This window comes from Caenorhabditis briggsae (assembly GCF_000004555.2).
Source record: "Caenorhabditis briggsae complete genome, chrII, whole genome shotgun sequence".
NCBI lineage: Eukaryota > Metazoa > Nematoda > Chromadorea > Rhabditida > Rhabditidae > Caenorhabditis > Caenorhabditis briggsae.
Genome location: NC_013486.2, coordinates 7,706,330 through 7,724,755, shown reverse-complemented (window position 1 = coordinate 7,724,755; position 18,426 = coordinate 7,706,330). Strand labels below are relative to the sequence as shown.

General features: G+C 36.9%; 2 protein-coding genes across 2 annotated transcripts; one reads left to right on the top strand and one right to left on the bottom strand.

Annotated features, from left to right (window-relative positions):
- Positions 1 to 8,508: 8,508 nt before the first annotated feature.
- Positions 8,509 to 9,653, top strand: Cbr-glb-12 (the record flags this gene model as incomplete). Its single annotated transcript, XM_002631179.1, has 6 exons — positions 8,509 to 8,547; positions 8,597 to 8,863; positions 8,956 to 9,041; positions 9,144 to 9,243; positions 9,292 to 9,519; positions 9,573 to 9,653. The coding sequence occupies 6 exons, from the start codon at positions 8,509 to 8,511 to the stop codon at positions 9,651 to 9,653; spliced, it is 801 nt and encodes a 266-aa protein (XP_002631225.1).
- A 158-nt stretch (positions 9,654 to 9,811) lies between these two features.
- On the bottom strand, positions 9,812 to 18,411 carry Cbr-mks-5 (the record flags this gene model as incomplete). The annotated part of the gene is made up of 19 exons (XM_045242315.1): positions 9,812 to 9,897; positions 9,941 to 10,111; positions 10,584 to 10,904; positions 10,954 to 11,462; positions 11,512 to 11,621; positions 11,665 to 12,123; positions 12,168 to 12,437; positions 12,486 to 12,704; positions 12,754 to 12,972; positions 13,377 to 13,547; positions 13,594 to 14,122; positions 14,143 to 14,679; positions 14,964 to 15,269; positions 15,312 to 15,443; positions 16,472 to 16,662; positions 16,710 to 16,779; positions 16,827 to 17,184; positions 17,306 to 17,456; positions 18,298 to 18,411. 19 exons carry the CDS (start codon positions 18,409 to 18,411, stop codon positions 9,812 to 9,814), a joined length of 4,923 nt encoding a protein of 1,640 aa, XP_045092146.1.
- Positions 18,412 to 18,426: the final 15 nt, after the last annotated feature.

Below are 18,426 nucleotides of genomic sequence, written 5' to 3'. Positions count from 1 at the left end.
GCGAAATGCTTTGAAATACATTTCGCGACGCTCATGCATTGAATTTCGAGGGCGCGGAAATGCATTTTAATACATATTTTCGCTACGTGAATAACCCCATTACCGACGAAAACGAACATTATCGTAGTACACCAACCAGACGCATGCAAAATATTTTTAACAGAGTCCTGCCACGATTACCGTACTTTCGTATCTGTTTTTTTTAAATAATTCCACCGGAGAATGGATGCCTTCACACAGAGTTTTGCACAAAAAGAGTTGAATTCCACCTGAAACCTACAAGGAACAGACATTTAGCAACATAAAAATCACCATAAGAAACACTTTATTATGAGATAAACTAGAAGGAATGCTTAATTAAAGCACCCGTCAGTGGGAAATACTCATTTTCTAGAATTGTCCAATGTGCTAGAAGTTCCCTGAAAAAACGCCTGAAAGGTTAGAAATTTATGTTCACTGAAATTACTGTTTTGGCAAGGTTAAACTGTGTTCCAGGCTCTTGAAGTCATGGAGATTGTATTTCTTCTTGCATCTTTCAACCTACAGTAATCGTTTTCATTTTCCAATATTTTTCACCTACACTTATCCTTTTCATTTTTATAAAACAGTACGAGTTCCGTTACTGGAGAAAAAAAACATGTAGCTAAATCATTTATTGCATCTCTTTGATTAACATTAGATTTTCCAAAAATTTCGATTCCAGCGACAGTCGATTCGAAGTGTATACGTTTTTCAAAGTAGTGGCAAGTGTCCCTACTGTGTTTCTGTTTCTGCAGATACGACAAGATTAGCCTGAAAATTGTTCTTTTCAGAGAAACGTTCTATTTTTACTCACTTTCTGAAATCGAACACCTTCTATCTCTCCTTTCACCACTTTCGCTACATAATCCTTTGTAAAATCTTCCTTTTTTTTAAATAAAACGAGACAACTTTGGCAAAAAACGATTAAAATTAAGCCAAAAAAACAATAAAGAAATGTGCGTTAACGAAAAAATGCAGACTGCACAACTTTTTATCTACCGTAGTGCGCATAAAAACGCCGCCGGTCGCCGGCTAACCGGCGAAACGCCGAAATTTCGCCGCCGGCGTTTGTTCTTCCCAGCCCTGAGCAACGTGTTTTTTCAACAAATATAACAGAAATATTAAAACTTTCTGAATATTTTTCCCAAAATTAAAACTTTTGAAAATCACTACTTGTTATATATTTCTCCAGGAAAATACCAGACTTTAGATTCATTTATTTTTCTCATTCACTTATACATTTATTTTTCAAATTTTGCTATTGTATTCAATTTTGTTATTGTATTGACCAGTTAAATAAATACCACGGAAGGACAGAATTCTCGTAAGGCTTGATGAATGTCAGAGAAACAACGAATTCCAGGCATAAGGACCACAACCACTAGAACAACAAAGACTCTAAACCAGATATGCGCGGACTGTTATTTTTGGACAACGGACAAAATTTATAAAAATCAACGAGTTTTTCCAACATAAATGACAACGATGCAAAAAAGGTGGAAAAGGAGCTCATCCACCACTTCTGAGGCAAAATTTTCAATTTCAATGTTAATGGTAAACGGAAGGACAAACGAATGGACGGATTTTCAACGGACGGCATAGGACAACCGAAAATTAGCCGGACAACTGACAACGGACTTTCGTGCAACTCTGTTCTGAACCCTAAAGACATCACGGAAGAACACCAGCGAAGAAGAAAAAGGCGCGCGAGAAAAGTGTAGAAAAAAGACATCACAAAATATAAATCAAGTTTGCAAAGTTTGGACATCACGATGACTCGCCACGACGACATATTCTATTGTACATGGATGTCCGGAGTCTGAAAAATATCAAAAATCAATCTTGGTGCTATGAAAGTTGAAAAGTGTCACCAAATTTTTTGATGGCATTATTCTATTTTTGAAAGCGTTGAGTGTCCAGTTTTAGAATTCGCAAAAAAAATTATGTGAAAATTTTGAAATTTTAACTTGATTTTTCTCATTTTTTTAAATGAGCTTTTTCAAGAACTCCTGGTTTTTTTCAGGTTGCACTGAAAGGAAAAATCAAGTAAAATTTTAAGACAAATTTTTTTCTAAAATTGTGAAAAAAAAACCGGCCATTCAACACTTGAAAAATATAATACTCCCAAAAAGCTCTCATGATTTTTTTTAATTTTCAAAAATATCCCACATCTACTAAAAAATTCCCATTTCCTCACCTGTGCTATTTCGCTTCTCTTGTAGTCTGAATTCGTATCCGGAAGATCCTGGAAACTGTCATGATGTCCTCGAGGTCCTGGGAGTGTGTGCATCCTGAAGGCCAAGAAATCCCTGAAACTTTACAAATTGATTTGTTGAATGAGAAACTTTTTTCACCTTTAATTCTATTCCGCTACCTTCCTATCATCTTCGATTGAAATCCTGCCAAACTTGGAAACCGTTCTGGAAGCTGTTCATGAAGTCGTCGTAGTTGATGCAGCCAGGAAACCAAGAAGATCCTGAACTTGAATGTTGGACACTGAGTACTGATCTTTCCTTATTCTTGTTAATCTTGGATTTTGTCCCTGGTTCGTTAAACTTTCACGAAGGCCACAAATTGACTATAAAAACGTTTTTTAGATTATCTATTCAAATTTCAGGAATCCTTTTCAATGTTGTATTTTCCCCCTACATGTATTCTTCTGATTTTCAATTTTTTTTCCACTACAGTAATAACGCTTTTCTAAATTTTGAAAAAAAAAACCGACCTTTCAACATTTTAAAAATAGAATACTCCCAAAAGCTCACATGGTTTTTATAATTTTCGAAAAGTTTCCCCATAAACTAAAAAATCCCATTTCCTCACCTGTGCTATTTTGCTTCTCCTGTCATCTGAATTGGAATCCGGTCCATCCTGGAAACTGCCATGATGTCGTCGAAGCCCTGGAAATCAGTGCGTCCTGAAGGCCAAGCGGTCCCTAAAACATTACATTTTGATTTGTTGAATGATAAACTTTTCTCACCTTTAATTCTATTTCGAAGATGTCCTCGAAGTTGTTGCACCCCGAAGACACCTAAAAGCTCCTGCAAGATCCTGCAAAATCCTGCAATTCGAACGTTGGAAACTGAATACTGATTTTCTCTTATTTCTCTGAATCCTGGATTTCGGATCCATTCCTTCATGCTTTGACGGAGGTCACATTAAATATACTGCAGAAAATAAATTTTCTCATATTATTTGTAGATTATGTATTGGATTTAATACAGTTTAATACAGTAATCAAATATCTCCTACAGTTATCCTTTTCAATTTCGAATATTTTCGCCCTACAGTAATCCTTTTAACTTCAGAAAATGTTCCCCTACAGTAATCCGTCTCATTTATTTGACAAATAGAATAAATCCCTGAAAACTGAACTGGCAGATATCGAAAACGTTTACAGAGTTCAATTTAAGTGACTGTAAGATTTTTGTTAACTGAAATTCATGATATTCATTCAACGCTTAATTTTTCTTTCTGCTTTATTGACTTGAAGATTTTTGATTTATTTTTAGAATCTGTAGTGTTTTCTCAACTGAATTCTCTTTTTTTTCCGGAGATGTAGTTTGTGTGACGTAGAAGAAGTACAATGTTTGAAATTCAGAACCATTCTGATATCATCCATTTTCAGTAATTTTCCAAATTGAATACTGACTAAATTTGCCCTTGTCCAATTGTTAGTCTCCCTTCAATTTCTCTTTCTCTTATTTTACATATTCATTGGAAAATTCTGTTGTCAAGGAAACTCAAATCAGAGGTGTCAAAGTAAGAAGCAAAATGAAAAAAGACGAAGAAAACGGAGCAAAGAGCTCGTGAGAGAATGGAAATATTCTGGTTGATTTCCGAGTGTGAAAATCGTGATATTTCCTATTTTTACACCTCCATACACACCCTTCATTCACCTGTTCAAGAAATCAACACTTCCGCTTTTAAATTAAAAATCCCAAGGTTTGACACCACCTACATCTCCGATTTGTCTTTTTTCGAATGACTTCATTTTTCTTCTTCTTCATCTGAATTCCATTTCCACCTGTTCATTTTTCTGTTGGCTCGTGATACAAAATTCAATTAGAGCCGGGTCATTACGTGACACTGAGTCATGATAGCAAGAATTCAGTGCAATATATAAAAACCAGAAAATATGTTCATGAGTTCAGTCAAGCAAGAATAAGGGAATGCACTTGCTCATTCTTTTGCATTTCTTTTTCACTTTTAATTCTACCTATTCAATATTTTAATCCAAGCTATCAAAGAGGGTGATTCTTGAGCTCAGGATTCATGATAATCCACTTGTGATCTTTACGAAAAGTTTCAGTTCTTTCATTACTTTTGTTGGGTGTAATGTTAGTTCCGCATGTGTTTTGTTCTGGAGTTTTGGCGTTATGTTTGTAATGAAACCGAGTTTTTTCTTCGGGACTTACTCGGAAGTTACTGTACTATTAGAGAAATCTAGACTTTCAATTTCAGTCGTCCGTCATTTTAAAGTCAGGAGATTTTTCATAGTTTTTTTCGGAGTTGATATGCCTTCTGACGTAACGGTGTATAGAGCCAAAAGTGTTCACTCTTACAGCTATCGGACGCCCGCTCTAGTTTCGCCCGCGTGGCTGAGTCGTTAGCCACACCTTCAATACTCGTCCCACAAGTTCAAATCCTCGAGACGCTAATATGAGCAAAATTTCGATACAGTTTTTTAGAATGTCTTTCTAACTTCAAGGATCCAGAATGCACAGTTTATCAATTTCAGATAAACATTTCAACTCCAAAAGTAAACACTAATTAATCTGTGAAATGTTCCACCACCTTCAATTTTATACTATAATTTCAAGAATTCAAGGGAGCTCTGGAAGTTACCCTCTTCTTTTTTCTTTTTGTCGAGTTCTAACCCCTTCCTGTTTTTTCCTGCAATCTAATCACATGGTCTTTTATATTGAACCCCAAATCTCTAGTCCAAAAAACAAGATCAGAAAGTGTCTCGTTTTTCTCTGAAATATGTTCTTAACAATGATTCTCTGGATCAAAACTTGAAGGCACTCGTTAACAATTCCAACTCATTGAGCAGGTGAAAGTGTCTTAAAATCAGAATCTTACGGTAGTGGTTGTGAGACAAAAGATTATATTTTTCGGAGACATGCAATGCATGCCAATTTCTGATATCTCGCAGAAACTTAATCAGAAAACGAAAAGGAAAACTGATTGGTGAGCCATGATTGTCTCTTACGTATTTCCAGAAAAAAAAAACAGAAATGGGTCTTCAGACAGCCTTCCAGATTTCCTAGAATCATGGATTCTTCTGACAATCGATGTTAAAGTTTTCTTGTTTTCCCAGTTTCCGACAAATTATTCCCGACGGAAAAAAAACTCTGTATCTTCTATTTCCATTGTTCTCTCTTTCTTGTTTGTTGCTTTCCTGTAAACCAGGAACTCCTACGCTTTCGCACCTTTCTTTAATTGATCTAGATATATTCATATTCCACTTTCGCTCATACTTTCTCACAAGACGTGCATTCCGCCGAATTGGCAAGTAACAGCGAAAATGTGATTTATAATTATTTTTCAAGTCGAGAGCAAGAGTAGTGGTGGAGCTACTCGGGTGTGTGTATATGCTTGTTACACAACACCTCATATCCTTTTTTTTTCCCCGGTAAGACTTTCGTTAGCTTTTATAACACTTTTTTTTCTGGAGTTGATGAGACATTGGAAAACGCGATGTCCAACATTGTTTTGATTTTGGGATCAACTGTTCACCCATTTTCAAGTTATCATAAATCTTGAAATCTAGGAAATTTCAATGTACTTTGAATTGGAAAGTTATCTAATTGTATCGTGAAAAAATTTGCAAGCTTTCTGCTACACTGATTTCGTGGGATCACGAGAGGATTGAAAGTTGTAGTTTCAACACGTCACACACATGACCTTTACATTTCTTCTCTACAAAATTTAGTTCCAAAACTCGATGTTGTCAAAACAACAAGCCTATAAAATCTTCATATATTCACAGCCTTGAAGTTCGGTAAATACCGTAAAACTTGTGATAGAAGGGCTTCCTAACTAGGCTGGCCAAAACGGCGTTTTCTGGCGCCACACGCCGCTTTTAATTTTTGCACTGGCCGCCAGTGCCAGTTTTTAAAGCGGCGTGAATCGCCAGCAAAAGTTTTCACAGGCATCAAACGACGGGTTTTTAAAAGATGAATTTTTCAATAGAAAATACTTCATAGAGAAAAGATTGAAAAAAAAACAACAGATGATCGATCCGAAACAGTCAAATGGAATGAAATTGATATTTTTTGTCCTTCGAAATATTTATTACTTCTGGAATTTTGTTTGAAATTCTGAAAATCTGGTGTCTGAAGCTTTTGAAAAATGTTTTCCGAAATTTCAGAACTTCTGAATTTTAAAAAGTCTATGGTTTGTGTGATTTTGAAAACTCATGAATTTCATGAAACTCTACACTTTCCTGAACATTTCCGAACTTCGAATTTTCAGGATTCAAGAATTTTTGAATTTCCTGGAAATTTCAGTATTTTCATCGTTTTTCAAAAACTATTTTTGGAGTTTCTGTACTGTCATGCTATACATTTTTGAACGATCAAAAATGTTTTTATTCCTAAATTTTTGAAATTTAAATGTCAAGATCACTAAACTTCGGAGTTTTTCGAAACCTGAATTCTCGATCCAGACATAATCACAATAACTATTAATGGAAGACTAGTGGTAACTTCTCAAATACCAAATTCGTTCCAACATTTTATAATTCCCATTCTCTCTCTTTAACCTCAATTATCTGACTTCTTGTGAAACATATGACAAAACTGTCAACTGCCAAAATGTTTTCTAATGTTTTCTAAATGTTTTCTAATTTTATCAGTTGACAGTTTTCTGCTATCTTTTATAAGAACTGAGATAATTAAGATTGAAGCTACAGTGAGGAGATATTAGTGAATCAAAAGGCAAATTCTATTCTCAAAAATAAAGCGGCGTTTGACGCCGGTTTAAATATTAAAGAGGCAAATATTGTCTGCTTTAAAATTTCGCTGGCTTTTAATGCAAATCAAATTGAAAGGCCCATAGCTCTGGCACTGGCGGCCAGCAACAACCCTATTCCTAACTATTTACTTTGAGCCGATTTAACTCGGTTCCTGTCAAAGATATGAAAAAAAGTTGTCAACTGATAAATTGTTTATCATAATATCTGAAATTTTTTGCCATTTGACACATTTTTGATATCTTGCCCAGAATTCGAGATTAAGACCAAACTTGATAATGTTGGGTTAGAGGGCCCTTCTATGTATTATAGGTTTCATGGTATTCCGGAAAACACTCTTCTTGCAGTACCATTTTAGAATAAACAAGAAATTTAACTTCTAATTTCAAACTTCCTCATTACTTTAGTCACAAAATTTTCAGCAAAAGTACAACTACCAAGTACAACGAATCTACATACACAACCAGAAGCATGACTAGCCATTTCACTTTTGAAATTTCACTTTCAAATATACAAAATTAAGGCTCCGTTGAGCTTGAAGCCCAAAATTATTTGAACACAAAACACGGAACTTCTAGAGAACTTACGAAAAATTACGATGAATGGAGTCCTGATTTTTTTAAATGTGAAGTGTTCAAATTGACTCATAGATATAGTTATTGGTTTTGTATTTTTTTCAGATGTATCGTTTTTTGATTGTTAGATTTTTTGTGACTTTTGGATGTTCTTTGTTTTGGAAAAAAGTTTTGTTGATAATAATTATATTTCTGGAACGTGAGAAACTTGGGTTCATTTTATTATGACGAACTTTATGTTTTTATGCTCTTGAACTTTCACTAAAGAAAGGTAGAACAGAATCGATTATACATCTGTTTCCATATGAACTACAATTAGCCAGAATTCTGAGATATCCAATAGTTCAACTATATCTCCGTCTTCTACTTCTCTCTTTCCATTTATCGTGTCGAACAACTATAATTTCCAGTTTTGTCCCTTTTTTTACCACTACCTTTCTTCTTCTTCTCCTTCTCCTTCTCCCTCAAAAATCCTTCTGCTTTTTTTTTACTTCTTCTCCTTCTTCTTCTTCGTATTTTTTCTCCGCAATCATTTACTCTTATTCATACCTTTGAAATCTTGAACCCATGTTCCCTTTTTTCTCCAAACAGCGTCATCAAATAAACCTAGTTTTACTACCACCAATCCAATCCAATCCTCTCCCTTTTTGCTCTTTTTTCTTCTTTTTTTCGTCATAATTGGAGCTCATTCAATTGGCCTTTACTATGTCTCATAGCACAACCCTACTTCTCATTTATTTTACAATTTCCGGTTTTCTCTTTTTTCTTTCTTTCGATTCTTTTCCATCTCCTCTCTAGTTTTTCTCTTCTTTCAGAACGTTTGAGACTTCCCACTTTTTCTTCAGAATCCACTCGAAGCAGGTGATGAGAACTGACTGTCGTCCATCTCACATATAGATTTTTCGTACATTTCTGATTACATATTTTTCTCAAATGGGTGCCACTCTCTGTGCTCCGAAGAAGAAGAAAACGGTTTGTATTCAAATTGAATTTGAAGTCAAAAAAATTTAGAATGTTCCAGCAAGTCGGTGCGTCGTGGGTTGGAAATGAATCTGAAAATCCATTCGACACTAATCTGAACAAGAAGGATCGCACACTTCTGAGAGAAACTTGGCAGCGTTTGGAAGAGCCGAAAGACATCGTTGGCCTCATTTTCCTGGATATTGTCAATGATATCGAACCGGATCTGAAGAAAGTTTTTGGAGTCGATCGGGCTCCACGAGCAGCAATGCTGAAAATGCCCAAATTCGGGGGACACATTTTGAGATTTTATGAATTCATGGAGCAGGTTAGTTGTGAGCTTATTCGTCATATTTTTCTAAATTATATAGACGAATTTTGTTTATCAAATGCATTTAACCAAACTACATTATTTTTAAGCTAACATCAATGCTGGGCACATCTGAAAATCTAACAGGAGCTTGGCAAATGGTTCGAAAAACGGGACGGAGTCATGTTAAACAAGGGTTAGTTGTGGCTGGCTTGTGTAGGCAGGTGCACGTCTTCTGAAAACACGTCAGACGACAGAACAAAAAGCGGAAACAAAATGACAAAATGTGTTTTTTAAGATTCTTGGAACAAAATCAGAATCAGATGGAGAAGAACTATTTCGAAGTAGTGATAAATGTATTCATCGAGCGGTTGATTCCATATTTAACGGGTGAACAAGTGAGTCGGAAATTCAGAAGACGTAATGTCATAATCATTATCTTTTAGGAACTTCCACCAGCGGAAGGAAAAGAACAAAAGAAAGTTCGATTCGCTCAAAACTACACGACATCTCAAATTGCCGACGTTTGGAAGAAGTTCCTAAACATAGTAATTAGTCAAATGACTGATTCATTCGAACTGGAAAGAGCCAAACAGAAGAGTGCTCAGACAACAAAGGCTCTCGCACCACATCAACATGTCGAGATCTCTGAAAGGAAAAAGAAGAAAGTGGCGGTAAATTGAAATAGATAATTACTAGTATGATACCATAATTTGAACTTTTTCAGGAGAAACAAAGTGAAATCGAAAACACAGCAGCTTCGAATGAGCCGAAAGAGCAAGAGCAAATGTTTGAGGATCCTTTCTGATTTTGGATGTTGATCAGTTAACATGTTTATAGAAAAACAAAAAAAAAATTATTGAATTGTGAAATTGTCAAGAATTGAATAAAGAAAATTGTGACTTATCGTTTAAACCTGTATCGAAAATTAATCAGAAAGTAATCAGAAAGTAAAAAAAAATAAGGCTATCGATTCAATTGCTGAAGCAATGCTCTTGAAAACTCCACAGTCACGGTCAGCTCTGCTTGTGGACTTGTATTTCGATCATACACTGAAACAATAAAAATTTAATAATTCTAAGAAAATCACCGCACATTCAATAGCAATAGACTTGGTTTGAGAGTTGTTGGACCCCAAAAAGATGCTCCCGAATCCCAGTTCTTCCTCATCACCGGGGCTGACTTTAACAAGTGTTAGCTCGAACTTGATGCTGTTTTTAATCCATTGATCAAGCAGGGAGAGTTGTCCTCGTGTCAGAGTGTATTCTGTGAAATTGTAAATTTGAGGTCATATACATCCTCAAGCAGAAACAATTTCGGGGCTCGATGGTTGTATAAAAAACTATAATTCTGAAATTTATATAGTTTGTTATATTTTTTGCGGACCTGGCAAATATAGATCCGAAATCACGGCCAGAAACGTTTCAGAAAGACTAAAAAAGACACATTCTTCAATTTCCTATAGAAATATTCCAGTCCAAGTTTTTTGTTTTTAGTTTTTCTTTGACCAATAAGCCTAAGATTGTATATCTCTTATAAAACCTTACAGTAATCTTTTCCATTGCTTATTATTTTTCCTCTACAGTAATCTATTCCATTTTTGAATATTTTCCATCTACAGTAATCCTCTTCTTTTTCGCATATTTTCCCCTATCGTTTTTATTTTCGAATAGCTGCTATTTTTATAATTACAGTAACCCAATAAATTGGACAGATCAACTCCGATCACCTACATTACCTTTCACGAAATCCAGTTCCACACTTTCCTGTGATCTTCTGGGAAAGTTGAACACGGAACTTTTGGATTGCTCATTAGGAAAATCCAAAAACACCCAGTCTACAAAACACTTTGTATCCTCTCGAGTCCACGGAATCAGACTTGAACCGGGAAGTAGTTCGAATGATTCCAGCTGTATTGATACTTTCATTTCAGGCTCAAGTACATCTTTGTCCGTTGGTGATAGAGGTTTCCGCACTTTCACCAAACTCGGTCCTTCGTATTCCGGCAAAGGGACAGGTGCTTTTTGGCGTGGCGATGATGTCGATGAGGAGTCAGAAGCTGAAAATTCAAAAAATTAGGAATTGAAATACATTTTATTTTAACTTACGAGGGAATGAATAGTGAAGGGGATCACCGAAAACAATTCTACCAGTCGGATTAATAGATCGTGAAGGGGCTGCTGGAGGATCATTTAAAGACAATGGTCCGACAGGAATATTTCTAGGTTTGGCAATCGGAGGAAGGACTCCGAGTAGACTTTTCAACTCTTCTGTTTTTAGCTCTCTTCTTGGAATTTCGTCAGGCTCTCGCTCTTTTTGCTCAGGCTCTCCAACTACTTCTTCCACTGATCGCTGAGTAATTGGAGTGGATTCTACACTTTCATGAACTTGAGGTTCTTGATCGTTGCCTACTAATGGAGGAACGTTTTCCATACGAGGAGTAATGTCTTTGGGTATTTCTAGACTTTCCGCCCTTGGTGTCAGTTCCTTTTCTTCTTTCGTGGTCTCTGGTTGGATCTCTGGAACTTCTTCCATTGGAGGAGGTGGAGTAGGATCATCGGGGAAAAGGGGAGGTTCTGAATCTCGATGTGACGATACTGCAGACACGGATTCGATTCTGAAAAAAAATTTTGTGACACATTTCAGACGTCTTGTCAAAAACTCACTCATCATCATCTTCGAAAACAATTCGATCTTCTTCCTCATGCTCTAAAGCTGGAGCTAATGGAGGAGGATCAGATGAAGGAAGCTCATAGTCGAACACTTGAGGTGTGATCTGAAAATCAACGGTTATACTCCGATTGACTCTGCATCTTTACCTTTGCCACTGGCGGACTGAACATATCCTTCGAATTGCTGGAAAATGAAGTGTCTGTAGAAGATGTAGAGTCTTTTCTATTCGAAAGTATTTGAGCTACAGAAGGTGCTGGAGGGTCTGGAATCTCTTCCCGAAGAATCGGCTCATCGTCTGCCACTGGTGTCACGTCAAATTGTTTTGACGATCGTCGGACTGGCTGCGGCAGAATCGGAGTGTCTTTAACGGGTGTATTCTCCACAAGCTTTCCTGGCTCTGGTTTTAAGAAGAACGACGGAATCTCATGTTTCCATATCAGACAAAGATCAAGATATACGGAACTTGGACGCCCATCGGTGTCAAGCATCGGGAAAGTTCCTTTTATTGATCCACCGAGTTTGCAAAGTGGGTGTAATGGCAAATGCAAAGTGGCGATTACTCCATCCTGCTTTGGGATATTCTCGATGAGGAAGAATGAAATGCTCTGGAAAAGAACTGATTATGGGAGTGTCTTCAAAAACGACTGACCGAACTGGCAAACAAGTTTCTTGCTATATCGTTCTTCGGAATAAAGCAATCTCTTTTTGATCTGATCTCCGGACTTGTTGAGAAATCAGTGAAGTATGGCGAGAATGAGAGGAATTCGTAGACGATACAGAATTCAGATGATCCGTCTTTACCGAGAGAATCCAATCCAACTAGCCTATTTACCATAATAGTCAATGGCTCAAAATTATTCTCATCTTCTTCATTGGATTCTAATTTTATTGGCATCATGTTTCTAGCAGTTTCACTTTTCTGAAATTCCTCCGTTTAGATTGTCCCGTACTCAAAAGCAATATTTACCTTGAATTTCTTGAAGCTTTCTGAAATCGGTTGAGAAACTTCGATTTCGTATCTCAACGTGCACATGTCTACTCCAGAATCTACTGATTTCATAACAATCTCTGAACAGAATTTGCGAACAACGTTATCCTCAAACAATGGAATTAATGAGATTGTTGCAGCGGCAAGTAGCTTATAACAGTCACTTGCCGGGCGGTACATTTCAATTACGACTCCGTTCTAAAAATTTTCTTATTTGATTAGCGCTATAAATAAATCAAATTCTCACCGTTTGTAAGTAATGAATAAGCAGATTGCTCACCAAAACATCATAAACTGTAGTAAACTCAATATTCTGTTCTTTTGGATCCAAAATTGGGGAGGTTTCCAGTTGGAAATCGAAAAATTCCATAGAGAAGAAAAATTTGGATGTGAGAGATGCCGCTGGTTTAACATGAATCAGCTTCACAAATAAATTGGTGTTCACTTTTGGAGTTGGAATGTTTATCTGAAATTGAGAAACCTTACATAGCTTACTCGGATGAAATGTTGTACTAGCTTAAAATTTGTATCAAGCGTTGTATTGGGCTCAAATTAGGATTGTCCATATTCTAATAATTCGTCAGTAAACTGGCCAAGTTTCAAATTATTTTATCAACATTGAGCTGAGTAATCCTTTGTCAAAGTTCCTTCATCCTATGAAGATTTCAACGGCGTTCATCGTTTCCTAACAATACCTAGACTTGAGGAATCGCTTTGAAAATGTCAGTAGCTTTGAATCAAACGTAGAATTCTATTTCTACCAATTTTTGTGTTTCCAAGATGTTTATGTCTAAAGATATACACAGGTTTATGAGTCCGGGTAATTCTGGCCCACATTACATATTCTGTATTCCAAAAAAGGTAAAATACCTGGTTTGACAGAAGCTTCACAGGCTGTTGTCCGGAGTAAGCAATAACCCGAATCTGCTCTTCCAACATGAATATCTTCTTCTGCTTCTGTTCCATCTCCTCTTTAGATTTAGTTAGAATTTCAGCACTAACAGTCTTCAATCTCTCTAGTTCTTCTTTCAAAAGTTTGATCTGAAAGATACCCCAAATCAGATGATTTCTTATTATTCACACCTACCTCTGTAGTCTGTTTCTGATTGATATCATACTGAACTACCAACATGTTTCGAACTTTTTCCAGTTCTTCATAAAGTTCGGAATACAATTTCTGCCACCGACTCAAACTGTTTTCTCCAGCTCCAAGAGCCGACATCTCTGCTATTCCAACATCATGAGAGTGTAGGATGTCTGCGACTTCGTTGTAAAGTTTTTGAAGTAAATCATCATCTGCTCTCCGCGATCGACTGATGTCACTTTGAGATTGTCGCTTTCGAACTGGTTCGTAGATCAAAGGAGGTGGGGAATCAGACCTATCAATATCCTCCTCATTTTCCTTCACAGCAGAAGCAGAATTCATGCTCATCTGCTTCTTCTCAGCCTTCATATTTTCATATTTGGTCTTATAATGCATTCTCATCGCCTCAAACTTCTTCTGATCTTCTCTCCTCCTGTGTTCACTCTCTTTAATTCTCTTCTCCGTTTCTTTTAAATGCTCTTCCAACTCGACAATCTTCTTTTCTCCTCTAAACTTTCTCTTGCTCCATACTCTGTTGATTTGGACAAGGACTGTTGAACTAGTCTTTCGTTTGCCTTTTTCAGCAATTCACACTCTTCTTGAATCATTGCCAAATCGTTTTCTGCTACTTTTAACTTCTCCAATAGTTGTTTTTCGTTTTGATCAGGTATTTTTGGTGGTTGGTAGGAAGAATGAGCATTCGAAGAATGTACATTGTTTCCATTTGATTCTTTCTTAGGCTTCTTTTCTTCCATCACCGGAGTGGATCTTGCAGATTCTGACATTTCAGACATTTCTTCTAGCTCTGAATCTTTCTCGTCGTCATCGTTGTTATTGTTGGAAGAAGAAGACTTTGAAGAACTGGATCGACGGGTTGGAGGATCAGAATTGTTGGAATTGTTAGCAAGACGCTGAAGAAGAATTGAGATACAACAATGTATAAAAAAATATTTAAATACCTGTCTCAACTTCTCAATTGTGTACTTGAGTTCTTCGATTTCTTCGTTCTTGTTTTTCATTGTTCGGTTTAATCGAACGATAGTGAGTTTCTCATCAGTTGCCAGTTGTAGTTTATCAGCATCCGATTTTCTGAAATAGACAATAGTAGAGATAGGGAGCAAATACTGTAAAACCTGTAATCGAGCTAATTTTTCTTGACTCCTAGGCAAGATATCAGAAATGTGTCAACTGATAAAATGATTTTGATATTATCATAAACAATTTAAGTTGACAAACTTTTTTTATATCATTGACATGCATCGAGTTAAACCGCCTCATAGGTAAAAGTAGGAGTGCCTTTCTATTACAGGTTTTAGGTTTTTTTTTAATAAAAGTGTTTCTTTTGACATTGAAAAATATTAGAAAAGACTCACTTCCTGATCACTGGAACACTACCAGGAGATCTATCAATCGACCTAGGAACAGTACCAGCAGTCATTGGTTGTCTCTGTCGGAATGTGGAAGGTGGCTGTCTAAACGTGGATCTTCCAGTCATCATAGAAGCCGTCGCAGCTCTTGCGGATGGAGCAGTGTATATAAGAAGCTGATGTTTTGCTGCCTTCAATTTCATGTCCAATATTTTGTTCTCCTTGACGACATCATCGTATTTAGAACGCTCGACAACTTCCTCTTCTCTTGACTTCCTCTCCAGCATACTTCGTCTGAATCTGCTATTGAACCTGGAATATTTTCCTCAACAAACTGCGAAAAATCAAGCAAACTTATACGTTGTGATCTGTTTTTCTTGATCTTTGATCTTCTTCTGTGCCGTTTGTAGCTCTGCGACAATTCCATGAAACCGATCCTCTAATTGTGGTCGACTCCATGTCTCGATTGGGTATCTTGCAGAGACCCTAAATAAAGAAAGGGTATCCAAAATCTGGTTTAAAAATAACTCACATATTTTTTGTTGGATTCTCCAAAGAGATATTTCAAATCAAAACATTTTGTATTTGAGAGAACGAACGAAAATAGAGTTACGAAATAGGAGAAGAGCACGAAAGAGCACTTTACACACGTTGTTATGGGCAACCAAGGGGGGAAAAGGGGACGGACGAGGATTGATTAACGCGCTTGTGTGTGTGCGGGAAACCTTTCAGGATTGAAGCAGGAGCAGTCTGGAGAAGGAATAGGAGGAAAGGGGTCGTATGGGAAGAGAGGGGGAGAAATTAAAATAAAGGCACACCTGCAGAAATGAGGACGAAGAAAATGAAATGGGGTTTATGCTGGTGGGAATCGAATGAAACATGGGAAATCTTCGAGGACTACAACAGATGCAAATCGGCATTTCGCAGGTTTGGTCTGTTTTGTGCTTGGATCTGGATCAAAAGATTGAAGTGCGGTAATTTCTAGATCATTGCAGTCCAATCTTTAATCCCCATCATGAAGTATTCTAAAACTGTTGAATACTGTAAAATTTCTATTAGAAGAGCTCCATCAAATAGAAAGACCCCTCTATTAGAAGGGCCCTCGGAGAGGTCTTGGAAAAATAGAAGGGCCCGTTCAAAATGTGTTGTTTGAATCAAAAATTTCCGCATGGTTTCAGTGAAAAATATTCGAAAAATTCCACAGTTAATATATTTGTAAAAACAATAAAAACAGTAGGGCTCTCTAATTGAAAGGCCCCTGTAATAAAAAGGCACTTCGAACGTACCTTGAAAAAAAATAGAAGGGCCGGCCCTTCTAATACAGGTCTCACTTTATATTCTTTTCTCAACAACCCCATTGGGAATTAAAGTAATCCGTATTCTACCACTTTTTTAAAAATTGACTTCCTTAATTGCCTTTCAGAAATCCGATAATTATCTTTATTGATTTATAGAATTCAGGTCGATTTCATAAGCTTCCAGCATTACTATAGCTTTATTATTTTCTAATTCACAGAACAAATGGAAGAAGCAAAAAACCAATGGATATGGCAACCGAGACTCCGCTGTTCTCGTTGTACCGGTCACTTGAATAGGTATCTCTTCTCAGTTGGGTGTACTTGCAAGATGTGGGAAGAGTGTTCCAACGGATTTTCAGCATCTTGAACATTGCCTCCCGATTGTTCTCAAACATTCTGGCGGTTATCTGAAGAATTGGAAATAGGAGAACTGTTGGAATAGAGCATAACTTACCACTTCACTACGGTAACCACAATACTTTCCGTGCTCCTGAATGAAGCAATGGGAGAAGTGTTCAAAATCTCTGAAATGTTGTTATTCATTTCGGAAACCTGATAACTGGGTGCTCACATGCAAATAGTCTCAATATTCTCCTGAGTCTGATTCTTGGCAAACTTCAGCATATCCATCTCCAGACGAATAGTTTGATCTCTGCATACGCTTGAAAGTCTCTCTCCATTTTCTTTCCAGCAGGGGAATTGAGCACGGACTTCTGGAATCTTCATATTCAGATTACTAACTATAAACTTCGAAATCTTGCCTTCTAGGTTGTTACAAGCATCATGCCAGGATCGGATTCCAGCTAGAATAATGGATGCTTCTTGAGAAGTGTTACAGTTTCGAACGCAAGCTTCCAAAAGACGATTACTTCTGTAAAAACTATTACAAATCATTTGATGAGCTGTACGAAATCCCATTAGGCTCTTTTCTCCTTTCCATTCTCCTCTTTTTCTCTCTTTTTAAACCCCATTCTGTCACCTCATAACCCATTTTCAAAAGAGCCCACTCGTCCTCATTTAGAACGTTCCCAAGAGAGAGGAAAAGAGGACCGGAAATATGACAAAGCCATTTCGAAAGTGAAAACAGACACACATACGTGCAAATGGCGTGGGCTTTTATGTAAGCGGCGGTCTCGTTGCCAGTCGTTTTGAGTAGATTTAAAAGTGGAAGTGTGAAGTCGTGAGACCATTCGTTGTCCATCTGCAAATCAGATTTCTAAAAGAAGTAGCTGCTTTATAAAACTAGAGACTCTCTTGATTGAACTATTAGAAACAAAAAATGGGAGACCTTTGCGAAGGTATAAAAATCTTGAAGTCCTTCTAACTCAACTACAGTAAAACCTGTAACACAAGGGCCTCCTTTGAGCTTATTTTTCTTGGTTCCTGTCAAAGATATCAAAAAATAATCAGGGCTTCCTATTACAGGTTTTACAGTATTAGAGACAAAAATGGGAGCGGTTTGCTTCTGATGGCTCTGAGCGAAATTTCATTTTATTAAATTGGGACCAGCTCTAGTGGTAATTTGTCAACTACTGTATCCGTTGTGAGAGTTTTGGTTGTATGCACAGTAGTTCTACGCTGAAACCTAAAACTCAACAAAACTCAAAGAAACCTAAAACTAATTTTTTAAGTTACAGTAATCTTTCAATGATCTCGGTTCTTTCAAATGATATCAAAAAGTGGTGAACTGATGAATTGTTAGTGATAATATGATGAACATTTTATCAGTTAACCACTTTTTGATATCTTTTGAAAGAACCGAGACAATTGAGCTCAAAGAGAAATTACAGGGTGAGCACGTATCAGAGCATATACGGTAGTTCAGAAATATAACCTGGCGTAGGTAAATCTAGGAATTACTGGGTTTATCAGAAAAGAAAGTATTTAATACTGTTTTTCTACAGTAATCCAGATGTTTCTTATAGTTAGACGCGAAATTATACTCCAGTCGTATTTCCGACTGGTACGATACCATACCCTCCCAGCTATTACTTGAATGTATCTCTGAAATTTTTCAATCCACACAAGAATGGTCAACCTACCTCTCTCATATGATTATCCTTGCATCGGAGTACACAATGATTGACATGGAAATCGGTTTGAGCCATCAGCAAAACAGGTAGGAACAGAATCAGAGTACATCTCGGGAACACCATACCGTTCCGAGTTAC